This window comes from Drosophila yakuba, chromosome 3L (genome assembly GCF_016746365.2).
Source record: "Drosophila yakuba strain Tai18E2 chromosome 3L, Prin_Dyak_Tai18E2_2.1, whole genome shotgun sequence".
NCBI lineage: Eukaryota > Metazoa > Arthropoda > Insecta > Diptera > Drosophilidae > Drosophila > Drosophila yakuba.
In genome coordinates this window covers 19,762,957-19,789,070 of record NC_052529.2, presented here as the reverse complement: position 1 = coordinate 19,789,070, position 26,114 = coordinate 19,762,957, and the positions used below count along the sequence as shown (strand labels likewise).

At 42.2% G+C, this 26,114-nt stretch overlaps 7 protein-coding genes and 1 long non-coding RNA gene across 18 annotated transcripts in view; 4 read left to right on the top strand and 4 right to left on the bottom strand.

The window, feature by feature from the left end:
• The first annotated feature begins 44 nt into the window (after positions 1-44).
• Positions 45-15,677, top strand: LOC6534728 (cAMP-dependent protein kinase type I regulatory subunit). 9 transcript variants are annotated; one of them, XM_015195312.2, is made up of 6 exons: positions 9,510-9,631; positions 10,648-10,819; positions 14,306-14,665; positions 14,731-15,105; positions 15,175-15,314; positions 15,392-15,677. In XM_015195312.2, exons 2-6 carry the CDS (start codon positions 10,811-10,813, stop codon positions 15,474-15,476), a joined length of 969 nt encoding a protein of 322 aa, XP_015050798.1. In that variant the 5' UTR covers positions 9,510-9,631; positions 10,648-10,810; the 3' UTR covers positions 15,477-15,677. The 9 variants fall into 9 exon arrangements, with proteins under 9 accessions (XP_015050799.1, XP_015050801.1, XP_039230001.1 ...); XM_015195313.2 differs by lacking the exons at positions 9,510-9,631; positions 10,648-10,819 and adding an exon at positions 45-754 and having other exon boundaries at positions 15,178-15,314; XM_015195315.2 differs by lacking the exons at positions 9,510-9,631; positions 10,648-10,819 and adding an exon at positions 46-754.
• Positions 841-2,007, bottom strand: LOC6534730 (histone-like protein 18C). Its single transcript, XM_002095369.4, has 2 exons — positions 1,553-2,007; positions 841-1,473 (listed from the first exon to the last, which is right to left on the bottom strand). Exons 1-2 carry the CDS (start codon positions 1,841-1,843, stop codon positions 1,105-1,107), a joined length of 660 nt encoding a protein of 219 aa, XP_002095405.1. The 5' UTR covers positions 1,844-2,007; the 3' UTR covers positions 841-1,104.
• Positions 14,941-17,687, bottom strand: LOC120321488. The gene is made up of 2 exons (XR_005561118.2): positions 17,606-17,687; positions 14,941-15,335 (listed from the first exon to the last, which is right to left on the bottom strand). It is a non-coding gene; the product is annotated as an uncharacterized LOC120321488 (long non-coding RNA).
• LOC6534727 lies at positions 16,514-19,298 on the top strand. Its single transcript, XM_002095366.4, has 2 exons — positions 16,514-17,870; positions 17,935-19,298. Exons 1-2 carry the CDS (start codon positions 17,561-17,563, stop codon positions 18,303-18,305), a joined length of 681 nt encoding a protein of 226 aa, XP_002095402.1. The 5' UTR covers positions 16,514-17,560; the 3' UTR covers positions 18,306-19,298.
• A 179-nt stretch (positions 19,299-19,477) lies between these two features.
• Positions 19,478-20,268, top strand: LOC6534726. The gene has a single exon (XM_002095365.3). The coding sequence runs from the start codon at positions 19,741-19,743 to the stop codon at positions 19,942-19,944; it is 204 nt and encodes a 67-aa protein (XP_002095401.1). The 5' UTR covers positions 19,478-19,740; the 3' UTR covers positions 19,945-20,268.
• A 181-nt stretch (positions 20,269-20,449) lies between these two features.
• Positions 20,450-22,929, bottom strand: LOC6534725 (COP9 signalosome complex subunit 3). The gene is made up of 9 exons (XM_002095364.4): positions 22,765-22,929; positions 22,403-22,651; positions 22,081-22,343; positions 21,828-22,022; positions 21,586-21,762; positions 21,135-21,266; positions 20,893-21,075; positions 20,754-20,821; positions 20,450-20,696 (listed from the first exon to the last, which is right to left on the bottom strand). The coding sequence occupies exons 1-9, from the start codon at positions 22,817-22,819 to the stop codon at positions 20,681-20,683; spliced, it is 1,338 nt and encodes a 445-aa protein (XP_002095400.1). The 5' UTR covers positions 22,820-22,929; the 3' UTR covers positions 20,450-20,680.
• Positions 22,930-23,025: 96 nt separating this feature from the next.
• Positions 23,026-25,012, top strand: LOC6534724 (zinc finger protein 778). The gene is made up of 5 exons (XM_002095363.4): positions 23,026-23,175; positions 23,249-23,633; positions 23,689-24,214; positions 24,272-24,649; positions 24,706-25,012. The coding sequence occupies exons 2-5, from the start codon at positions 23,335-23,337 to the stop codon at positions 24,838-24,840; spliced, it is 1,338 nt and encodes a 445-aa protein (XP_002095399.1). The 5' UTR covers positions 23,026-23,175; positions 23,249-23,334; the 3' UTR covers positions 24,841-25,012.
• Positions 25,013-25,029: 17 nt separating this feature from the next.
• Positions 25,030-26,114, bottom strand: part of LOC26536190 — a 41,980-nt gene continuing 40,895 nt past the window's right edge. For all 3 annotated transcript variants that reach the window (XR_005561117.2, XM_039374062.2, XM_039374063.2), the window contains one exon: positions 25,030-25,827. Coding sequence is in view for 2 of the 3 variants with exons in the window: in XM_039374062.2 (XP_039229996.1) it covers positions 25,798-25,827 (30 nt within the window). In the remaining variant the exon portion in view is untranslated. The remainder of the gene's footprint in view (positions 25,828-26,114) is intronic.

Here is a 26,114-nt window from a genome sequence, read left to right as displayed (position 1 = left end):
AGCGTGACTAAATGAGACGCTCACCACTACATGCAGCCAAAAAAAAAAAAAAAAAAACAACAACGTTTTACGTGCGTGAAAATTGGTTAAGTTTTTATGAAAAAAACTTAGTTAACTTATTTTTTGACAGTCATTAAGCAATCCATATGCTGCGGAGGAGTGCGGGGCTAAGGGCTTTAATCAACAGAACAGTCCAAAAACGTCCGGAAACGTGAAGTTTGAGAAAGTGAAAACGGGGCTGTGCTGTGTGTGTGGAAAACGGAACAAAACGGTGCCAAAAACGCAAGGAAAAGCTGCGAAGGCGGTGCACAGCATACGGGTTGATAAAGCAGCAGGTTTGGACATACGCGGCAGAAAAGAATATAGCCAAATAGTCTGTGCTTTTAACCGATTTGCTAGGGAAACAATAACCAACATCCAGTAACCCACCCACACAAACATATTGTGTACATAATATATACATACATATATACGTATATTTTGCGTAGTGCGGCGCTTGAAAAGCTATTTCCCATCACCATATCACCGCCATTCATTGCAAACTCACTTCGAAATCCATCCCACCTCCACACCGTACCACATGTCCTACATGATGGCCAAAACGCTGGAGGAGCAGAGCCTGCGGGAGTGCGAACACTACATCCAGACCCATGGAATCCAGCGAGTCCTCAAGGACTGCATCGTCCAGCTGTGCGTCTGTCGACCCGAGAATCCCGTGCAGTTCCTGCGACAGTACTTCCAGAAACTCGAGAGGGTGAGTCAAAAATGCATCTTGATTTTGAATACCCAAAGCACCAGTGACATTGCGACTGGTTATTGGTAGATAAAGTAAAAACAGCATTTTGTTTAGACATTAACCTTTATATTTCCAAATAGTACAATCGCTTGTCGTTGCCTTGCGGATCAAAGCTTGGGCCTTCCTGGCCTACGGCCTTGCTTTATTGGTTCTGCTTAAGATTCTTTGCCGCCGGGTTGCTGGAGGTCCTTCAAGTCCATTGATTCTAGCAACGCATATAAGTATTCTTGGGAAATTGTGTCTGGTTTCTTATCTCAATAAAGATGCCGAAAATGGGAGGGTATAGGTGTGGGAGATTGGACCTCCGGTTACATCATGCACTTGGGCTTTGAGCTCTTGGGCTTGGGCTTCGGCTTGGCGCACATCTTCCTGGGGCGGGGACATGCTTTCCGGGGTCTGGCGCATTTTTGCTTCGGCTTGGCGCAACTGCGACGGGGCTTCGAGCACTTAGCCCGCGGTTTGGGGCAACTCTTCCTCATCCTAGGCTTGGAACACTGGTTCTCCCTTTTTCTGGGAGTGCAGCTATTGCCTTTGGTGGCGCTGGCACCGAAGAAAGTATCTGTGGGGCCTCTTCTTTCAGTATGCATTCTGTGCTCGCTGTCCCTAGAGCTAGAAAGGCTACTTCCACTATTGGACTCTACCAAATCGGGCTTTAAATGAAAAGTGTCCATTGGTTCCTGTGGAAGTGCATTGCGAATCGATGGTATAAAGAAATTTAATTTAAGTTGACGGTTGCATTTACCATCTATAACTTACCGCAGAGTACTGGCATCGATGACGGAATGACATTTCGTTCCATCGGGTTTCGGCTGCCCGTTTTATCTGGTGATCCGTGTAATAATCTCCATATCGCTTCTTGAAGTCCCTCAGGAAATTAACATAGCCCGACGATAACGAGTTTTCGTTCTCCACCTCGTTGAAATCTTCGAATTCTTCGGAGGCTACAGACTTCTCCCAATTAACATCATCAACTGATTCTTTTGAGGATTTCACTGTTTTCGAAGATCCCGCCTCCTGCTTACTATCCTTGAATTCCAGACTGCTCATTTTGTTACCGATTATTGGCAAAATTTTTTTTTATCGAAACTTAAACTTTTCACAACTAAATTTGGTAATCAGAATTTTTAGAAAAATACTTATAAAAAACTGTACTTAATTTTATCAGATTATTTTAAAAAGAAATACTTGTTACTCGTACGAAAGTATTATACAAACTGATTGTATATTGGTTTCAGCTCGGTATCATGAAAAATGGATTTGAATGGTGGATCTCCAGCTGCTATGATCATGAATATTAAACTTCCTAAAATCTTCGAAGCAAATTCCCCAGATCTACGCCGTATTTTCTTCCTTTCTATACCCGATACTCGTAAAGTAAGAGGGTGTACTAGATTCGTTGAAAAGTATGTAACAGGAAGAGGGAAGCGTTGTCGATATACAGTCAATATATTCTTGATCAGGATCAATAGCGGAGTTGATCTAGCTATGTCCTTCTGTCCGTCCGTCTTTTCGTCTGTATGAACCTTGAGATCTTAGGAACTGTAAATGCTAAAAAATTAAGATTAAGCATGCAGCGTAGGTTTTTTAATCCACAAACCCACAAGCCGCCCAAGTCTGCACCCCCACACTTTAAAAAAATTTCTATATTTTTCGAGTTTTTAATAGGTCTTGTAAATTTCTATCGATATGCTAAACATTTTTTTTCACGCTCACTCTAACGCCCACAAGCCGCACAAAACTACCACGCCCATAGTTTTGAAAAATGTGTTGTTATTATATTATTTGTGTTTCCAATTTCTATCGTTATGCCAACAATATTTTGGCCTCACCCACTCCAACGCCCACAAACAGCCCCAAACTGAAACGCCACTTTTAGACATTTTTTAACTTTTTTTCCCCCTATTTCTATGAATATGCCATTAAATTGTAAAAATATCTGGTTCGCACTTCCACAAGCTGAGCAACGGGTATCTGATAATCGGCGAACTCGACTACTTGTTTTGAAAAAGGTTCTGGATTTGTTTCCGTACTCTTATGCGTATGTCTTGCCAATTTTTATCGATTTGCGATAAGGAATAACGGGTATCTAATAGCCTAGGAACTGGCCTATAGTGTTCTTCCTTATTTTTAAACTAGTCCTTAAAAAAACAAATAAATTAAAGTGAACCTTAATAACTTTGAATGAAAAAATATTTTTTCAAATATAATAGTATATGGTTAACTGAAGTACAGGAAGATCCTCATGATGAAGGAAGGTGTTTAAATTGTCCTGTGCTTTCCTGTGCTAGGTTCCTTTCCGGGGTTTCAACCCCTTGATAAGCAACAAGCGGCATTTTGCTGGTCTTTTGGTTGTCGCTCAAATGAAAATCAATACACTTGGGGTCTATTTTCGAGCGGAGTGTAAAAAAACCTGTCTATTGGCGGATTTCACAGCGCGGATGCTTTATTTTCGGCCTCCTCTTTCGCAGAAATGCATTCTCTCCGTTCATTGGAAAGCTTTAAAGTTTATTATGTGAGGCAGGCTGCACCAAAAGTTTGCAATGCTGCAATGTAAATAGAGCAGCGCACCTGTGGAGGTCCTTTCCACATCGTCCTGTGTCTCCTCTCACTTGCCAAGCGACCCCTTTTTCTCCCAGCTTTGATTTTGAGTACGCTTGTATGTGTAGCGGACTCTCTGGGGCAAGTTGCCTGTTGAATGCCGGAACCGCTGTCAGTTGGATTAGCATCCTGACGCTGTGCAGAAGCATCCTGCTTCCTCCTAGTTCACTCCGCTTGTTTGTTTTTTGTTTCGCCTAGGTGCGCTATGGGCAACCAGTTGAGTGTAAACAGCATCCAGGATGCGGTCATCGATCGCTTCCGCTCGGTGGCTCTGACCACCGATGCCAACGGCGCTATGCGCATCCGTTCGTTCTCGGAGGGCGTGGTGGCCACCACCCACCATCATCATCATCAGCATCAACAGAATCAGCAGCAGAGTCCGCATTGCAGTGGACGTGGTGGGCGCATCCTGCGCGAAAGTAGCATCGATGGCGGAGTGGCCATGTTTGATGCTCTGCTCCGTGATGATCATGAACACCGGCTGAGTTTGGATGCAGTGCACCGCATGCGGCATGTTCGCACCTCCTGCACCACGATTCCCGAAGAGGATGCCGTCAGCGATCGTAGCCTGCAGATTCACCTCTCCACTCTTGCCCGCGAGCGTGAACTGGAACTTGAGCTTGAGCGGCAACGAGAACTCGAAGTAAGTTGGAAAGTCGGAAAAGTTTTCAATAGCGGAAAACGGATGGCAATCACTGCGAATCTGTGCGGGAAAGCTTTTGGCGCAAAAAGGTTTAAAGTGTAGGAGTGTGCGCATAGTAGAAAGCTTTGATTTCAATTTGAATTGGAGTCTTGCTGATTTGATTTGTTACTGCAAATAACGATGTCGTTAGTTCTGGTAAGCTATTAAAAACAAGCAGAAATTTATAGGATTTATTCCGGGAGCACTAAATACCCTAGCTAAAACTTAAAAGTCGGCTAAAATTTCAGAATCTATATTTATACCCGTTACTCGTAGAGTAAGAGGGTATACTAGATTTGTTGAAAAGTATGTAACAGGCAGATTCCCGTTGCTACGTCCACTATAACGCCCACAAGCCGCCCAAAACTGCCACGCCCGCAAACCGCCCTAAACTGCACGCCCACACTTTTAAACATTTTTTTGATATTTTTTCATTTTTGTATTAGTTTTGAAAATTTCTCTCGATTGCCAAAAATCTTTTTGCCACGCCCACTCTAACGCCACAAACCACCAAAAACTGTCAGCGTGGAAGTTTCTCCTTTGTACTTCCACTAGCTGAGTAACGGGTATCAGATAGTCGGGGAATTCGACTATACTTTCTCCCTTGTTTAAGGTTAATGATTTTGTATTACGCATAACAAATTCATTTATTATATACATTTCGTTTAGAACACCATTTTGAGGGCGTCAGAGTGGGCGTGGCAAACAGATTTTTGTCAATTCGAGAGAAACAAGGTGAATCAAAAAATGATAGAAAAATATTTGAAAAGGGTATTCCTGCTTACCTGCCACTGGTGCAGCTTTTTGCCAGTAGATGTCGAGTTTGCACTTGAAACTCGAAGGGAATGCTAACGAAATCAAAGTGCTTCCTTCGCTTTTTCCTTGGTACTTTTGCCCTTTTCTCCCGTGAAAGCTTTTCCCTTCGCCAGGACTTGCGTCACAACTGCGAGTGTATGTGGGTGTGTGAGTGGGTGGACGGGTGTGCGAAAACTTTACTTTTTGGCCAGTCGTATATGTATATATTTGTGTATATATAGAAAGGTTCCCTTTGCTGTGCGTGTTGGTGAAGGTCATCCTGTCGTCGTCGAGATTGTGTTTGTGTCTGTGGCTGCTAGAGTTTCGTCCTTTCGTTTGTCTCAGTCACTTTTTGGCCACCGTCAGTTGCCCATCGTCGTCCCCAATTTTTGTTTTTTCGCCAATTTATCTGCTCAATTTACTAGTTACCATTCACCTTTTGCGGTCGTTACTTTTTCGACTTACTTGCCTGATTGATAGCCACGCGAATTCCGGGGCCCCGATCATCGAATTGTCCGGTTTAACGGCCGTGTTAATGTCGCTTTTACGGCTGTCATCGCTCCGTCCGGCGCTGTTTACGCCGGCTTCTGATTAACAGCGGAATCGTGCCAAAAACTACGCCGGATACTTTGTCCCCAGTGTCCGCCGAATTGGGCCATAAAGTAAAGACAAACAACGACCAATTGTGTTGGCCAAACGCAGTCGGAAAAAGTGCAAAACCGGAAGTGAAAGGAACTCCACCAGCGAAATGGTGGGTAAAATTCGAAGTGTTAAATACGGTTGACTTGGGAAATCTTTCGGTTGGGATTGGTTTTTATAGTTGGGAGGTGGCAGTGTATTTTCCTGTTACAGTGTTTTGGAAATTTATGATTTAGGAAAGTAGTATCATTATTCTTTAGCATTTTTATTTTTTCGTTTTCCGCTTGAAAGATATTTTCTAAGATATTTATTAAAATTATTGTAAGTATTATTAACAAATTTCCATTAAAAAAAGACAAACTGTAAAATTTGGAAAAAATTTTTTTTGCCTTGGTTATGTTTCTCTCCTAATGGGAAAACAAATGTACAATATTATAATTTTTTAAAATTATCAAGAAAATTAAAAAAATCAAGAAAAGCACTCCCAAAAGTCAAACAAATTTTGCTCTACTCTTTTGTTTTAATTTTTACTTTATTATAGATTATTTGCTTCTTATGCACTTTATGTGCGTTGCGCAAAACAATTTCTATACTATTTTTAAGTGGTTCCGGGGAAAGTGATTAATGGTTACGATCCCCTGGGGATTATGGCGGATGTTCTTGATATCGAAATTCGGAACAAAGGCGTAGCTTACTTTGGCACTGCCATCGAAACTTTGTGAATAATCGAGTAACATGAAGGTAATATAACCTTTAACCCCCTTCCGTAGCTCTGGTTTCGCATAAATAAATTATCGTTTATTTTACGTTCGAGTTGGGGGCGGCATTTATCGGGTATCCAAAAGTTGTATGTAAATAAAATGAACAAAGTTACTACACACATAAAGAATACTTTTGGATTGAGGAAAAGCGGTTGGCCAAAAGCACATCCGTATCTGCCGGATGTGTCGACCTTTTTTGCGTCTGTGTGTGTGCGCCGATCCATTAAGGGGCTTATAAGCGCAGCTCCATCCGAGTGTCCATGAATAATTTGGCCAATCAAGAAGGAAAACGGTTCTCAAGCGCAACAGTTTGCAAATTATAAATTTCTCGGGTACCTTTTCATATTTTCCTGGGCCACTGACGTCACTGGGTAATGCTGAGGGGATTCAGCTGTCAATTTGCTGGATGGCTGCTTGTTTCAGTTTCTCTTGACAGCTGTGACGACGACGCAAGCGGCGTGTCCTTTTCGACAGGACACAGGCTGGCCATCAGTGGGCAGCTGGATAGCCCAGAATCGATGTGGGTATAAATACGCCTTCTGTGTGTCCCCAAAAATAATGTTTATGCAGGCCAACGCCAACAAAGGTTTGCCCAGCATAACTAACGGGTGGATTCAGAAAGAGTAAAGGACCAGAGGGAACATTTTCCAGGGGGCGTGCCAAAACAAAAAGTTCACTGAGTTGGAAATTTCGCTGAAGCAACTTTCGTGGCGCCGGGTGTTGCGAGGAAAAGCAGGGCGCAGCTATGTGGGAAAATTTAAAACGCGAAAGGCACACGCGAGTGCGAAAGAGTGGTATTACTCCTGCGTCAATTAGGGCGCAAAATTTTAATTAATGCGATTATAAAACGCAGTCACATATACAAGCACGAAAACCTGCGGACATCGGGGACAGAAAGCGAGCAGACAAAAAGCTTTTCCTCATTTTAGTGCACCTACTGCCTCCCGCATCCTGCTGCTCACATGCAGGATGGAGGAGTCCTCCCCTCAGGTCCCTGGAAACTTTGCACGTTGACAAAGTGAATCCAAGTGTGAAGCGATAGAAAGTTATGGCCAATGTTTTGTTTGGCCCGCATTTAATGAGTTCTTAGCTGCTCGGGGCTCCAAAAGGAATTTAAAGTGCCAACGAGCCACAAGGGCAAAGGAAAAGGAAAAATGAGGGAATTTTAAATGTCCCTATTATACATAATTAATTTCTTCAAAGCGAATAATTACGTAAAGTACATTGTCTCTTATTTGTTGAAAAAATAGATAAAATTAATAAAAAGGACAACAAATGTTGTAGTCCTCTAAAAAAAATCTTTAAAAGCACCTTTTTACTCTACAAGTGGCGGTATATCTTAAACGGGAAAACAAAATGTGCAAATTAACAGAATGGCAGACACAAATTGCACATTCGATGTAAAATCTGTAAGCTGGCATATGACAAATGTAAAAATCCCCACAAAATCCCCAAAAAGCAAAACTCAGTGGAAAATCAAGTGCAACGTAGTGGTCTTCCTGATTGACATTTTAATTTATGAGACAGCTAACTAGGAAGAATATAATTTCTGACTCACCCAAAAGAGATGCAATGCAAAATGCCACGAAATGCTTTCGCTGTAGACTTATAAAAATGCAGCCAATTGTCGTCGGCACTAGACTCTCTTGAGAGGCTTTTCTTCTCCAGGCGGTGCACAAATTGGCATACTTAGCCCGTCCCGTGCCACCAGCATTGCCTCAAGGTTCCGCACACCCACCCAGAGCCACCCACTCGAAATGCAACTGCCACAGTGGAAATCCCAACTAGGCGACTTCGAGGGCTCTCGCATCTTGGACACCTTGAGTTCTCACTAACGAGAGCATTGCTTCCATGTCTTCAAGTGCCTAAATCTGTGCCCTCGCCTTTGGGCGCTGCGTATACGCCATGTGTGACTGCAGAAATCTACGGGCTCTCATCTATGCACATCATAATTGTTAATGTAATTATTATTGATTTTATTATTAATTTATCAAAGTGAGTGCGAACGAATTTGCATGTTTATGGGCTCGAGGAACACTAAATCGCTGGCGTAACAAATCAAATTTGTTTGCGCAGCTACCTTGAGCACATAACATTAATATATGAAACCGCCTACAATCTTTGGATTTCTCTTTGTTTTTCACTTATCTGTTTTTTGCTTGTCTTCTTGGCACTGGCGTTCGAATTGATTTGTTTTGTACACTGAGAGAACGGTGAGAAATCCCCCCGATTCTCCCACTTTTAATTCAATAATTTGGCAAATATCTCTCCTGGCCACTTTGCTTGTAGCCATCATTAGCTGTTCTGTTGTAGTTTGTTTTTGCCAAGTATGATTTCTATTTGGCGGGTTGCTCTTTTCAATAATTCTGTGAGCTTGTGGCGACTTTTACTTTCCTCTACGTCGCTTGTGGTTGGTAGCTTTGTGGCTGCACTGGGAGAAATGTTTCAGGTTTTATAACAAAATTTAAGAAAAAGTGTAAGCAAGTAATACAATTATTGTTCCCAAAAGTTTTCTGCCCACAGGGACTTTCATTTGGAAAAGTGGTGTGTTCATCAATAAGCAAGCATTAAATCTCAGTGCATATATTATTTTAAAGTTTGTAAGTTAATTTTTTTCTGGTTCAAAGTTTTATTGGCATTGAAATTTTGCAATGTCATTTTCGGTCTTAATTAATCCTCTTATTGTTGCTCTGTACACCTACCTTTTTCCTTCTTACTTGGTTTAGCATTGTTTCTTGCGCTTACCCCTTTTTATACATGGAGAAAAATGCTGTGGTTTTATGAAATTTGAATAAAATTGGAAATTAAGAAAACGCTCATTTTGGAAAGTGGTTTATTTTTGTTACATGCAGGAGAAGTGAAAATATTTTAAAATATTTTCAGCCATAGAAAGAACAGATTTTAGAATATTAAGTGTTGTTTATATAAAAAAAATCATTTTTATCACCTTTTGTTTTCTGTGTATTTGGTCACCGAAGCTACTGGCCATTACATCGCGGATCTTTCGACTGCTTTGAAACCTACCACAAACCGCAAAATGGTCGGCAATTCAATCGCCCTACGCCGCATAACGGTATCGCCCACCCCCCAGCACACATAGATACAAATACACACATTCACACACGCATGTGAAGGCAACTAGTGTGGAAAGATGAAGCCGCTGCCTCTGCCGACGTCGACGCGACGTCGACTGCGCCGCCAACGTCGATTGTCGCAAGTTGAACGCGAATTTCGAATTGAGTTTTCAGTTTGTGTCGCGCCTCCGTTTTGTAAATACGCGAAAAAGGCATTCGCCAAGTCGAACAGCAGTAATAACAAGAAGAGCTCACAGCAACTAAATAATTAAAACGGAAACAGCGGGTAGACAAACAAAAACGAGAACCATATGAACTAGAATCGAATTAATTAAGCAATTACAAATGGCAGGAAAAACAGAAAAAGCAGCAAAAAACGCAGTCAGCTCAGCAAGGAGGAACAAAGTGGAAAAATTAAATTGGATACTAGCGGGAAAATTAATTCAAATATTTATGTGTGGAACGCGGGGGTCTTGTGACGCACGATCTCATAGATATATTTTTAGGATTTTTTTTTAATATAATTTTATATTTTATTGCCGTGCCCGCACATTTATGCCAATTAAATTCGCCGCGATTTCTTTTAATAGCCCCAATCGCGCTAATATTAATCATACGCAGTGGTGACCAATCTTAACACAAGCTGACTATTTGATTTTCAAGGGCTGGGTTTGTTTTTTATTTTTCGAAATAAATTTTATTTTCAACGTATATTAAACAAGATTAAAATTTTCTAAACAAATTCCAATATTCATCATACGCTGTGGGGATCACGATTCTTTACTTGGTCTATTTGTATCATTTACCATTTTTAAGGCGTTGATTCATATATAGCCAATTAAATGAGTATTTTACAATATTTTGATTTTGATGTCCAACAGCTTTAGTATAAGCACATTCACTGAGAACCGATTAGTATTTCTTGTCCCTTACATTCCTTTAATTTGTTTGCTTATTCGAAAGTCCGCTTTTTGGCCAACCAAAAGTATTTTTAATTTAAAGAAAATTGTTTCAGAGCTGTTCGGAGCATTTTTGAATATTTATTTTTATAAAACTTTGACATTGGATTTGTCATTGCTGCTGGCGGCTGTTTTTGCTCTCCTGTCCACGCCGCGTATACGTAATATCTGTATAATTCTGTCCGCTCTTCGCGCTTTTGTCTATCTTGTCAGCAGCGGTATTACAAATCCGAGAGTGCAAATCTCCGAGATTTTCCACAGAAATCCCACGTCGCGACATGCGTTTTCCAAATACTACATATACTACTACTGTTTGTTGTTTGTTTTTATGTGTCCATATTAGAAGCGAAGCGTTTTCACAATTTGTTGTACATAAGTAGAACAAGCACCAACACAGGGATAACTGAAGAACCAAAACTCACACACGCACACGCACACTCAAACACCGACACCAACACCAACACCAACACAAACACCAACACAAAGGAGCATACAAGCACAGAAAAATGCCTAAGGTTTGCCATAAATAAATGAGTCTGTTAGTGGCTGTCATAGTTTGTAGACCATAAGTCTAGTTTGTACTTGTATTCAATAAGCGCTCATTCATCTACGGAATCAGAAAATAACAAAACAAAAATATTTATAAAATACACCCTCATAGAGGCAAACATTTAGTATTTGGTTGCACAACTGTGTGCATTTTACACTTTAGCTTTTCCCATTTTTCTCTGTGGGCTGTCCCCCCTCTAAAGTCGACGCCGACGTTCGTTTTTATTTATGCTCACATGGATGCAACAATACCACCATGTCCACAATTGCAAGCGGCGACCATTGTACCATAGACATATGTAGTTGCACGACGGCAATGTGTTCTGGGTCCTACCTCACAGCATGTGGATCCATTTGCTGCCTCATCAGTGTTTCATTGTCACCGTTGTAATCGGACTTCTTTTTTCCCACTCATGAAGGTATTTTCTTCAGCAAAGAATAATGTGTGTAATTCATAGAGAAAGGGATCAAAGTAGAACCAAGTACCGTACCCCTAATCAACCTCTTAAACGACACATAGAACTATTTAGCTTCGAGATATACATACATACGCTTTTTATTTACAAAATCTGGAATTTCCTTTTGAACTATTTTCAATCATTATTCTTCGTGTAACTAATTACTCCCGAGGTAATCTCGAAAACTATAAAAACTATAAGGAAGATTAGGCATGCCAATTTTAAGACGCTCACGCTGTGAGTTTTTTTTATCAAAATCCTGCCATGCCAACACGAACCGCCTAAAACTATCACGCCCGTACTTCTCTACCAACTTGTATCGATATTTAAAAAATTTTTTAATTTTCTCCCTCGTACTTCCACTAACCAAGTAAGGGGTATGTGCTAGTAGAGGAAATGGACTATAGGGTTCCCTGTGGTTTGTTGTAGCTCTGTTGGCAACCCTACAAGATTATTAAACATAATTGATTTGGAAATAGGTGAAAATGTGTGGTAATTAGTCATTGTTACCCAACCTTCACCGCATCTTGGCCCACCCTTCTCACATGGCCCCACCCTTTCCCCAACAACTGTCGTCATATAATCAAAAGCAGCATTTGTCATGATTCCCATAAATGTTGTTTGCTGTTTTATTAGCGAACTGGTTGATAAGGCTGACTGGTGACAAGACTCCACTTTAAAGTCAGAGCCTATGAACGTGAAAATCAACGAGCACCATCCAATCAGGCAGGGCCAGACCGCAAAGTCAGCCCATCCGGGCGGGGATTGGATTCAATTTGCAATTTGCGAAATCGATTTCCGTTTAATATGTCACAGGGAACGACGCCAAAAGCTAAAAGCAGCGCTGTTCCGACCCGGGAAAATCGCGAGCAATATCGGAGGGTCAACGGGGGGAAGAGTGGGTTGACTTGTGGGCTGTTGGTTTGGTGTTCTTCATGGCCACGTCCCCATGGCCAGGGCCAGGGCTACAAGTCGACTGGGCGCCGACTCCGCGTCTGCACAAAGGTCACGGTCATATCGCTGGCACACGCGTCTTCCAGTGGCCGGGTTCTCTGCTCTGGGCCATCGGTTCTGGGCGCTCGGTTCTCTGTTCTGGGCGATGTCCCTGGCAAAACTGCCATAAACAAAGTTGCAGTATTGCGAATGCAAAAAAGATGGGGAACGTTTTGAAAGTGCCACCCAGTAAGCTGACTGCAGGATACCCTAGAGAAATCCATTTGCATTCAGGGCAGCGCTGAACTTTGGGGCATTGTGATCAATAATATTCAGTTAGTCTACTTTGTTGCTGCATAATTGTCACCAAGGACTACGCATAATGAGTTTAGGAAATATTAGACAGCGATAATAATTATTAAATATTTATTATTTATCTTTAAATCTCTTTTAAACTATTTTGGTATACGATCAAATACGAGCAATAACAACTTGTTTTTAAGTATTACTTTTAGTTTTTGCAGGGAATCAGCTACATTTGCTGCGCCTAATTAAAAGGCATTTGTATTCCTATCGTTGACGTTTCTGGGCGGCAGCGCTTTATTATCTTCTGTTTTGACACCTGACTTCAGGTTCCTTCAGGTGACTGGCAGCCACCCAAGACATTCGTCAATTTATGGAGACGACATTCGATTTGGCCGGGGAATTCGTTGAGTAGTTCGTTATCGTCACCAACAATCCATGATCGAGCGCAAATTGCTTAGCTCACCTATTAACTGCGATTTTCCGCTTTTATTTTCCATATTTTTGTTTATACTATTCATGCGTACTTCATGCGATTTTGGCTTGGTTTGTTTAGACAATAAAAATTAATGAGCAGCGTCGTTCATTTGAAGTTTTTCGCGGGTCCCGACAATGTTTATGGGCGGCGTAAAACAACCATTTCGTTCAAGAGGTTGCGGTCGGATGGGGAAATCAAATCAAGTGCAATTACTTGGATGTTAAAAGCAAATACTTTGATATGGCTAAGAATCATGTTGATTTTTTGTGGAAATATTTTTAGAGTTATTTGATTTGTGTGCTTGGAATGTTATTTAATGAATGAAAATGAAAGAGATTAATTTATTGATTTAGAATAAAATATATAATGTGGTTTTGCTTGTAAAACTATGTTTGTTAGCGGACCATTTTATAAAATAGCCCTATTTACCAATGTCACATTAAATCCATATAATGCCTGTTTTGGCTAACAAAAATACCATCTGTTCGTGCAATATATTGTAATGGACCTATTTATAGGACTCTTAAAGGCCTAGGTTCCTAACCCATTTCAAATGAGGCCATAACTGCCAGGGGCGCCCACTTGCTGCAGTCACAAGTGAGTGACAATTTAATGCAACTTAATCAGCATCTTTGGCCAGCTGGCCATTCCTGCTTGACTGGTTTGACGTCACTGTGGGAAACGGAATGCAATTGGACAGCCGGACCTTGCAGCTTTGGTTGCACTTTGGAAATTTGTTTAGGGACGGGGACTCGAGACACGGGAATGCGCATCAAGAGTCAGGATGTAAAGCTCTTCAGCTCCCCCGGTTGGCTCTTTTGACTGCCCACGCAGTGATGGAGCTTATGAGTAACGGATGTGGGCGGGTGGAGCTTTTCCGGGCGCGTCTCCGGACAATATGCACAATGCTGCAGAGAACAACCACTGGTTGCAGTTACCATACATCCATCGCGAGTGACGCACATTAATCTGACATCTAGTCGCAAACGCATTTGGGCAGTTGACTGCTGCAGCAGATAATAAAGTTGGCACCACCGAGGTTTCATAAAGTAAGAGAGTTTCAGGAAAACTCTCGAACTTTTTTCGGCAAGGGCTAGACCTGCGCTTTGATATATTTAGTCAGAAACTATGCAACATCGAACAGCATCGCCAGCATGGCCTTTATCTTTATTAAGACTATTATAACAACTCTGATGCTTAACCATGATAATGAATCGAGATTTGTGTACAATAAACCAAACCCAAAATACTCATGATATTGTTATTTTTATCTTTGGCAGGAACAAGTCAAACTGGATGCCAGTAGACAGGTAATCAGCCCCGACGACTGCGAAGATCTCAGCCCGATGCCACAGACAGCAGCTCCACCGGTTCGCAGGCGAGGTGGAATCTCCGCCGAACCCGTAACCGAAGAAGATGCCACCAACTATGTTAAGAAGGTGGTACCCAAGGACTACAAAACGATGAATGCCCTGTCCAAGGCGATTGCCAAGAACGTCCTGTTTGCCCACTTGGACGAGAGCGAGCGATCCGATATATTCGATGCCATGTTCCCTGTGAATCACATTGCCGGCGAGAATATCATCCAGCAGGGCGATGAAGGCGACAACTTTTACGTGATTGATGTGGGAGAGGTCGATGTAAGTCTATGAAATGGCTTTGATTTCGGCTTAAATCCTTATCAACATGTTCCTATCTCACTCAGGTTTTTGTCAACTCCGAACTGGTGACCACCATCAGCGAGGGCGGAAGCTTTGGTGAACTGGCCCTCATCTATGGCACTCCTCGCGCCGCCACCGTGCGTGCCAAAACCGATGTGAAGCTGTGGGGCATCGACCGCGACTCCTACCGCCGCATCCTTATGGGCTCGACCATCCGCAAGCGCAAGATGTATGAGGAGTTTTTGTCGCGTGTGTCAATTCTGGAGAGCCTGGACAAATGGGAGCGCCTCACAGTGGCCGATTCTCTGGAGACGTGCTCCTTCGATGACGGTGAGACGATTGTCAAGCAGGGAGCCGCTGGCGATGATTTCTACATCATCCTCGAGGGCTGTGCGGTGGTGCTGCAGCAGCGTTCTGAGGTGAGTGACCGTGATCAGATCTGGGACACATGAAGAGAGGCACTCTAATCAAATGGTTTATCTAATCAGCAGGGCGAGGATCCCGCCGAGGTGGGCCGTCTCGGTAGCAGCGATTACTTTGGCGAGATTGCTCTGCTGTTGGACCGACCACGTGCGGCGACTGTAGTGGCTCGCGGCCCGCTCAAGTGCGTCAAACTGGACCGGGCGAGGTAAGTGCGGCGGCTTGAGTGCTAAGACAAAAAATAAGTTGTATGTTAATGACCTTAAATTTTTGGTTCTGTCGCAGATTTGAACGTGTTTTGGGACCCTGCGCCGACATACTCAAACGCAACATCACGCAGTACAACAGTTTCGTATCGTTGTCCGTTTAAGGCCGCCACAACGACAACTAGCACTACAACAAATCAACAACAAAGAGCAGCAGCAGCAAAGAAAGCAACAACCGACAAAACAAACAGAAACAACAACGCAGCGAACGTGGAAAACCAACATGAAGACGATGGGAAATAGTTGGATAGATAAATAGAAAACAAAACAAGCGCTCAGCAGCATAAACATGAAGTCGTAAACTATATAAGTGTGTAAAATTAATTGTCACAGAGCCATTGGATTCTCGATTCTGTCGCAGATTCAGAGTGCACGGGGGCTGAGGGCCAACAAATATTAATTATCCGTTCTGTATGTTGTGCTGAAGTTATATAATAGTGTATGTGTGTGTCTCTGCGTAAAGGTTACGGCGGGATGTTCCACACCCCGCAACCCCCGATATCGGAGATAGCTTTCCCTGGATTAATCTATTTAATTCTCTCAACTTCTTTCAAGTTCTTCGGCTATTTAGACAAGAAAGCCCATTTGTATAATCTATGGGACCTGCTGCCTCCTCAAAAAACGTTTCATTAAATATCCAACAGACATCTGAATGTTTTAAACAAGATGAATATGTGTGTATTAACTAAAATCATACAAAAAGGCAACACACACACAGGCACAAAACACAGTCACACGAACTCATACACTCTCATACGAGGCATGAAGTCAAGGAAAGAGTAGGATATCAATGAAATAATTGTATTTCGCTTGTATGATTCGTTGTTTTTTGTCTAAAACAAACACACAACGGCAGAAATTATTGAACCATTTTAATTTTAATTTTAGTAAATTATTTTTAAAAGTAAACGCGTAGCACATGAAGTCAGCGAGCCGTTAACCTTTTAATTAAATATTAAAATCAGTGAAAAATTCATGATTTTCCATATGTTTCTTGTTTCTTTATCGAAAGGTGTTTCGTAATCTTAACATAGTTTTATAATTTTTTAATAACTAATTTAAGCTTGAGCACAGCGAATGCCTAGTTTAAACTGTTGTCAAAGAGGTATTTCCGTTCTTCAAAAATTGTACATATGTCATGTCTAGAAAATACTTTTATTTTCTTGTATTGTAAGACTGTAATTTTTGGAGTTTTGGTCTTTTAAAAGACAGGTACAATACTATTTGATCAAGCAAATAATGATAGTTAAAAATTTGAAATTATAATTGTTTGATTATAAATAATTCATGAAATATCTCTAAAATTTCAAAACTAATGTACTAGGCATTTTCAAGAACTGCCAGCTAACGAGAAGATAACTTTACAACAATTTAAGTCGCGGAGTATGGGTTTGCGTGTGTGTTGGGTGAGTGTGCGTGTGTATCTGTGTGAACTAATAAATATTACCCAAACGAGAAGTTGCATTTACAACACTCACAAAAAACGCAGCCAACAAAACGATTTGTGTGTATATATTTATAAAGCTTATATCTGCTCGATTGATCTTAAAACATAATCTACAGCTGTTGCTTCATCACACGCACACACTCATCCACTCACTCTTAACCAGAAAATCATAACTCAACAATGCGATTTTGAAATGCACACATGCAGAGATAAAGCTACAATTTTGACAGTTTTACAGAAAAGCCAAATGCTTAAAACGAAAATATCTGTGCTGATATTTCAGCTATAAGACACTGTTAGAAAACGAGCAAAATGCAAAAGGTTGAGCCTAGAACATTTGTAAGGGGTCTGCGCCGTGTGCAGACCACGCCCATTTGGGCGTAGATGGAACCCGCCGGCGGGTTAGAAACGAAAGTAAATGGCAAATTCTTAGGAGTGCACGCAAAAATCAACTTTAAGCCGAAGTGCAGGAAGTGGAGGCATGGAGATCGAGTGGAATAAAATTAAATTACAACCATAATATTATCAATGTAAAATCGTATGTAAAAAAAAGGCAGAAATCCATAAAAAAAATTGACAACAAAAAATAAACAAAAAAAATACAGAAAGTACGAAATAAATACATTTACATAGATGTTGCAAAAATCAAGCGAATCGAAGCTCCTCCCATGGATTCCCGTAGCCCTCTCTGTAGATTTGCGTATCCTGTCAGTGATCTAGCACTTTCGGATCAGCGACCCCATGTTTCTGGACGCCATCTTCTTTATACCCACACTATTTACTTACCTGCTTATCGGACTGCTCATCGTCATCCTGTGCTTCGTGGTGGTCTATATAAGCCACAAGATTTATGTCTCCGTCTACGACAACCTGCCTCTGGCCGCTTTGCCCGGCAGCTCACGTCAACAGCTCCTGGGTCTGCGTCACTCCAATCATGCGATGACCATACGGGAATACCTGGACACCTCGCTCCGCAGTCCGCGCTCCAATCAGCCGAGCTTACGGTCCGTTTGGATTCAGAACAGGTCCCAGATCTTGGAGACCTCTTCGGGTAAGCTCAGTGCCAGTGAGACAGTTGCTCGGCCTACTCTTCCCCCTGGACTCTCTTCCTCTAGTCCTGCGTATAGTGCTCTCCCTGGAGCCCTGTTATCTGGTCAGCGCCGAGTTTGATGTGAGCTCCAGCCGGAAGGCCATCAGTTTCCTGTGCAACTGCCGGGACCAGCCCGTGTGTGCTGCCGCAGAACAAAGGCCTTCTGGGTCCTTACACATAGTGCGGTTCTATGACCACCTCTCCAAGATCCCGCGCCTCAAAGTCATGCTCAAGTGCAACCAAAGGAGGCCGGAGCCGAGGCCGGATAGTCGGACACAGTTAACCCTGGACGACGTGATCCAGGAGGCCAGAGATAACCAGGATGCCCGGTGCACGGATAACGCCGCCGCCTGTCGACCTGGTTCCTCACGCCGGAACTCCCGGATACCGGATTAACGGGATGGGAGGGTGTGGCCCTTGGATAGGGGCCATACGTCGTCTGTTCTAGGCTGCTTTTGCGGAATAACTTGTTTTATTAAATTGTATACAAAGATCAATGAGCTGGAGGCTACAGGGTCGACGGGTGGTTCAGTGGGTCGGGCACTGAGCTCACGCTAGTTTATGATAATCGCGTGACAACGAAGGTGAAAGCCAGTGGAACAGGGGCGCACACATGTGTGGTCAAGTGGGGCTGTAGGTGTTACTTTTCCGGGCAGTGTTAATTTTAATTTTTTATTTTAGGGTTAAAATATTTACTAGCCACTCACTCCAGGTAATTTAAATTTTCAGCCTATTTTTCCTATTAATGAATTCAATAACAAATTTAATTTTCCATTCGTTCTGCATTCACCGAATTACGCGTTTAATGACTTATTTAAGAAAACACATTTTTCGAATTTTTTTAATGCTGAACAAATCGAAAGTTTACAGCTCGTTAGTTAGTTAGTTAATTTGCCATACATTGTTACGTTACATTATAATGAGTGATGTTTAATAAAATAAGTGGATTGGGGATACTGGATGAGGGGATACCTTAATGCTAGCCAAAGTTTGATTTCGAATTTTAGTTAAAAAACGTAATTAATTTTCCCTACTCCCATGGCACGCAAACTAAACTTGTGGGGTCCGCGTTTTTTGGGGCTTATCATTGTGACAGTGGAATTTCTTATCAGTATTTAAAAAGCTCTCCAGACCGAGCCGAGCCTGGCTATCAAGAGTTAATTGCCAAAATCACTAGTCCCCAACCCGATCTCGCCGCCTCCACGAATCCAGAGACCCCATGCATTTGTTTGACGCCATTTCATTCTTTATTGACGCGGCCAATTAAGAATACAGCGTTGTTGATTTGATTGCGAGACGAATATGAATGCGACTGGAATTCCTCCCTGAGTTATAAATAAAAGTTGCCAGATGTAAAGAGCGGCTCTCAGTCGAAAGAAACTCCAAAAATTGTTGGCTTTTTTTATCTTGGCACAAGTTACAAATTCTATTGCTCAAGAGGCTTATCAAAGCAACAACAAAAAGGCAAACTGGACGCACAACATATACCAATATCTACAGCGACAACAGACTGGCAACGAAGCGTATACGTAATGCCAAGCAAAGTTCCATTCATTTAACGCTCTCGGCTCGTTTCAGTTCTCGGGCAGGTGTCAAGCGACGTACACACGAAACGCCGACGCGGTCACAATTCCAGAATATCATATACATGCTATATATGCTCAAGTGGCTAATTAACATACGCGTTGCGACCCGTCTCTTTACCTGAACCTGAGCTGTCTGGACTACACTCTTTCACATTTCTTTACGGGGAAGCGAGTACAAAGTCACAACAAATTTTCAAATTCATTACTCTCGGTATATATATTTCTGTATCCAAAAACCGATCGCCATGCTGGATCCCATTTCGGACGCACCGCTGGTCTTGGCCTACGTCTTTATGTCGCTGCTGGTGCTCATTGTGTGCTTCATACTGGTCAATGTGGTCCACAAGCTACATCGCAGTCTCAGCGGCGAGGTATCATCGGGTCTGGTTTCCCCTGCACAGCAGCTGAAGACCTCCATCATGGAGCTAGACGCCATGAAAACCGGTTAGGATGGGTGCAGCGCAGCTGGCTATGAGTGGCGCGAGAATCTTAAATCTCATTCGGATGTCGGAGCTCCGGTTTTAATTCGGGCGATTGGAGCGATGTACGAGGAACGACAGCTGCTAACCACCCACACGCACGAACCACAAAACCTAGACGCCTGTTGATATAATAACCTAAAGCAATTAGTCGTAAATACACGAAACTAGGCTTACGAGTAGAAATTAACTACATTTAACGCGCTGGTCCTCTAGTCAATTAATTGTTCGTTTTTGACCTAAGGTTAGGTTACATGTACATTGATATTGTAAATAAAATAATTTGAACGATAACTGGACTGCAATCAAGGTAGATTGGGGGCAAGTACAAAGCACTTAACCGGTCCGTCCGGACAGTAAAACGTCGCCTGATCGATGCGTAGAAACACAACAACAAGGCACAACAGCCTTATCGTTGCAGTATCGAGACGTATTATTTGTGAGTCAATCAAAAGCGTGATAAGGAATCCCTGACTTAGTCATAGATTTATACATAGTTTATTTAAAATAGCATGTTCATCTTTAAATTTGCAATAAGAGCGCAGTTTCTTGTTGTGGTAGCTGAATGAGTACGGACTGCATGGGTTGTCAGCTTTCCGGCCCAGGGCCTCGCGGCTTCGACAAGATCTGGTAAACGGTGTTGGTGATTTGATGAGCGTAGAAATGATAGCAGCAGGCTGCTGGTGGTTCTGCGGCAGTGGCATCATCAATCTGTGGGATCACTGTAAAAAAGGAAATATTATTAACAATGCTAGCTGCATTTATATTCAGAATCTCACCCCGAGAAAGTCTTTGGGTGCTGCGACGTTAGGTCATCATCCTGGCTGCCAAGAGCCTTTTTCACATACTGCAAATTGGAATTTTAAGAAATAACATATAGCCTATAACTAATGACCTAACAATAGTTTTAAAACCTACCATTGGATTTAATATGATCTCCTCCTCCATTTTGTTGATCTGCCTAACTTGATCCAAAACATGTGTTATATTATTTTGCACGTTAAGGAACATCTCCGGTGAGTTGTATTTCTCTGGGTTGTCTTTGAACAACACCATACCGTCCTTTTGATTGATGCTGGCATAAATTTCACCCGATTTGATCTGCAATTGGTTATTGGATTGGACAAAATAGAATAATCAAATAGAAGACAATTGCTTACCATGTTGAGAATGTAACGCTCGGCTTCGACTGCGCTCGACAGTTGGACACGACTGGCCACATCACTCAGGGAAAGGGTCAAAAAGGTTTTAGTAAGCCGCTGGATGTTTCGCTTGTACAAGGAGGTGGCTACCTAAACGATACCCAATATAGCAATTTAATAGTAAGATGGTTGTGCCTTTTATATTTTAAAAAACTGTCTTTTACATTTAATTTCAGTTTCATCGAAAATATATCTGTAATGCAAACTTCTTCATAAATTTAAATTTATATATGTATATCTTTTTTTTTAATTTGGAAGGGTAAGTAATTAAAAGTTCGATTTGTAATATTGTTGCACTCTAAGGTCTATTCGTCACATAGGTACTTTTCTCTTTTTTCGAAGACACCTTTTTTTATTGATCTTCAGGGAAGAGTCTAAAATACTACAGGGAAGAGGGTGAAGTACTTGCCTGCTTGGCCAGTCCCATATTGTTATCACGCGTAAATGCTTCACTGTACTTGAGTATGATGATGCGCAGCTCTTCGCTAGACGAATTCGCGTACACATTGACCAGGTCGTGGTAGTGATTGGCCATCGGCTTCATAAAACGGCCAATAAACTGTGTGTTTTTTGGTATATACGCTATCTGCAATAAGATTTCAATATTAAGAGACTGATATATGAAAGTAACTTTGTTGTTGGAAAGCTCACCTTGCCCTCGACGATGAGTGAAACCATGAGAAACTTTTTGTAGGCCTCCAGCATGATGTGCGACATGGCCATTGCCGGAGTGGTGATGCAGACCTCGAAGAAGTACAAAGCTCGCTCGTAGTTCTTCACAGCCGTGTATATCATGCCGCCGTAGTAGAAGTACAACAAGAAGTACTTGGCATCGTTGTTGGCATCCTAAAAACGAAAACTTTGAGTTCAAACAGTCTAGAAGTGAATTCTTAACAGTAAATACCGCGTGCTGGGACTGCTGCTGCTGCTGCGTCTTGCACTCGGCTGCCACGGTGGAGATGTCCGTGATGTCCGCGTCCAGATACGGCAGCACCACACTGAAGTTTTTCGCCTTCAGGCTGAGTAGGCAGAGATCGGCGTGTATTGGAGTGAGCTGGGTGTCCAGCTGTCGAATCTGGTCGATGGCGCGCGAAAGTATGCGTATGCCCAGGATGCTAAGGTTCTTTTGTACCACAAACTCGGTGAACAGGTGGCACGTTTCGTAGACTTAATGGGATAAGTGATTAGTTTTTGGGTACTTGTGTAATAGAAGAATCAAGTCTCACAGGCGCACACCGCAAAGCGCAGCTGATCGTTATTGTTGCGCTGCACAAAGTCCCGCATCAGCTGGATGAGTTGCACCGGCTCCGGATTCGCGGTGGATGCACTGTGCAGCTTGGCCAGGAGCACATAGAGCACGCCCAACGAGTGCTGCTGCACGTCTAGCGTCTCCAGCACGTTGTCCAGGATGCTCCAGTTGCGGGCTAGCAGTGACAGCGACTCCGGCAGCTCCTCGGCCAGCTCCCGATAGCTTCCTGGAAGGAAAAGCCGGTCAGCAAAGTCAGTTGTGAATTGCTTTAATATCAAAACAAAGGCGGCAACGAGTCCGGTTTCTTGGCGATCGTGATCCGCCTGTCGGTCAACTTACCAGACGCACTTAGTGTGCGCACTTGATTCACATAATTTTCCAGAGCGCTGCCCATATTAGGTTACTCCGAGACAACTTTTTGGCCTATTAACTTGCAAAATTGCGAAAAATAATTTCGCGAAATAACAAATGACTGCCGACTAAATAGAGCTGGGACAAAAAACGATAGGTATTTGGTGCTGTCGATTTCTTTCAACTTCGAAATATCGATAAAAATTGCGTTGTTCAACACTGGCTTTTGAAATGTCACGCCACCTATAACTTTTAGAACTACTACTCAGCTGGAAAATTTAGAACAGGCGCACAAATTAAATGACTACGCCACTTGTTGACTTTTTGCGCACTTTATGTTCATATTAATATGCATTCGCACATTTGGTATTTGAAACAAACATAAAGCAAGAATCAAGGGTAATGTATGGTGAAATTAAACGAAATTGTTCTAAAACTAATTATTCAAATTTCGATAATACACCCGCGATAGTCCTCTTTATTGCCGATAACACATTGTGGCTATGTTATGGAATTGCTGTTGATCAATATACTAAAACGAAATGTAACTAACAAAAAATGGATAATTCTGCTCGTATCGTATATGTATGCTGTCTGTGCCTTCGTCAATATGATCTCCAGGAGGATCTTCGAGGCCATCTCGTCTACTTTCATGGATATGAGCCCGTTTCGGCGCCCAGTGTCAAAAACAAAACTGCGAAAACTTCAACTACGGAACAACCTGCAGCCGGCAGAATCCACCAGGATAAACAAACCATTGTGGAGCAATCGGAGGACTCAGAACCCCCGCCAAGCGAGCTGCAGCCCATGCCTTTTAAGGACTTTCGACTGGTGTTAAGGGCCAACATGTTAGAACCGTAAATATATGTCTATATTATCACTAAAAGCTTTTGACAAACTCGGTCGTTAAAGGTGCTCCTTTGGGAAGGAATGTCCCTTCAAGTTTCAAGATGCTGCCAAAATGAAGCTCCACTCCAGTTGCCACAAGGGCGGCAGCTTTTCCTGTTGCGAATGTGGAATGGAACTGCCGAATTGGCGTCGGTGCTCGGCTCATCTGTGGAAAACCCACCAGGTGGATGTGGATCTACTGGAGTGTCCCGTTAACGAATGCAACTACAAGTCACCCATTTCCGCTCTCGTGTGGCGACACATGCAGGTTCACAAAAAGTGGCGACCCAGAGTGCTCCGCTCACTGGTAGCCGTTCAGCGGAGAAGGAAGCTTAAGGAACAGTCCACGGAGATGACCGCGCAACCTGCTGCTCCGCCACCAGCTTCAACGAAGAACAAATACTACGCCGAGAAGACCTGCGAGATTTGCAATCGCAAGTTCGTCAATGGCAAAACGCTCTCCAAACACGTGAAGACTGTTCACAATAAAATCAAGCCATTTATCTGCAATGTTTGTGGCAAAAAGACGGCCCGCAAGGCTAGTTTAATAGTAAGTTCAGTTTATATAGAAGTTAGCCGTTTTTATGCTACCTAATTGTCTTCCCAGATTCACATGCGTCAGCACACGGGCGAGAAGCCTCTGCAGTGTGGGGAATGCAAGTTCTCCACTCGCGATCCCAGTGTCCTGCACAAGCATCGGCAGCGTCATGATAGCCAGAACACACGAAGCAACCTGAAGTGTAGTCAATGCGAGTACTTCTGCATTCAAGCCAATGCTCTCAAGCGCCACATGCGACTCAATCATGCAGAAGCCTATCGGGACTTATGCTGTGATATTTGCAGCTTCAGTTCCATAAATGCAGAACGACTACAAGCCCACAAACAGGATCATCGACAGGGCTTGATCACAAATTGTGAGGATTCTATGGATGCACGAGCCGCTGGTTTTAAGTATCCTCGTAAAGTGGGCGACAAGAACGGGGAGGTAAGCCCTTTCATCTACTCTTCAAACTTTTAAGTTATTTAAAATGTATTTTGCAGATATCAGCTGACTGTTTTATGCCGTTAGAGAGCGTGGATTCATTGCCCCATGAACCAGCTTTGGATACGGGTGGTGTTACCATACCAGCTCCTCCATCTGAAGATACTCAATTCCCCACGTATTTAAAAGATTAAAATAATAACATTTTAAGTTGGTTGATTAAGGGTAAGCGTTGGTTTGAATTACTTCCCATTGTTTTATTGATTACTTTGTGTTTTTATTAGTATGTCCTATGTATTTATTTACAATTCCATTTCTTGTATAAGGGCGTGTCCAATGCGCTGTAAAGAGTTTTGTATAAAATAATGTTCTCATGCAGTTTGTTTTGGGGATTTAAATGCTTGTTTATTAAGTTGTTCAGTTTTCCATTTAAATTTAATATCATTTTAGAATCTGATATGATTTTTTTGTTCAACATTCGAATTATTTAGTCATGCTGGTTTACCGTGTTCCGATTAATTAGGCTTTACTTTAAACTAATTTAAAAGTTAAAAATCTACTCTGCCAGCGATAATCATCCGGATTCAGTTCGGTTTGAAGATCAGCGCTTTTAAATCTATGTTACGACAGAAATGTTTTCATTTGGGCAGTTTCGCTAATAACTTGTTTAAGTTTTTAATATTTATTTAATTAGTTCAGTAGTTGAGCTTCACTTTGGTTTAACTTATTTCTTTACGCTTGCATTTAATCAGCTGCAGGATTTCGCAGACCAAGTGATCTGGAGAATCCAAAAGTTATGCACCTCCTGTCCTCTTGTTCGCTATAGTAATGAGAATAAGTTACCACCGAGTTATAAAAAAGATTTTAACGTTTATTGTCTGAGTTTGATTCGAATATCAAAACATATTCACTATTTGAGAGTGCAACTGAGTAGTACAGCAAAATGGAAAATAAAACACTCAGTATAAAATTGTTAATATCATACAGCTTCTATTTGTTTTATTTACAGTTCTTAAAGAGGAAGAAGAGTTTCAACAAAAATATCATTTCAACTGATTCACACTCTGCTGTGTTGTATTTTCCGAGTCCCTGATCCCTGCTCCCTCCTTTTTGCCAGGCCGGGCATTTTGCTTTGCTTTGATTGCCGAGCCTTAGATCTTGGTTTCAACGACGGGTTTTTTCTTCGACACAAAAGGGATGTTCAAAGAGAGAATACAAAATAGAAAAGGATTCGATTAAGTCAGCTGCCAACGAGCCCAGAGCCAACATACGAGGATAACCATGCAAAGATTGGTTTGATTTTGATCTGATTTGGTTTGGTTTGGTTTGGTGGTGAGGGAGCAGGCGCTAGATGATGTGGCATGAAGCGAACTGTGCACTTTGGAGACAACAACATTAACAACAATGGGCGTGAGTTCTGAATGACTTCGATTCGACTGGGTTTTTTGAGTACTTTGAATACGACGAG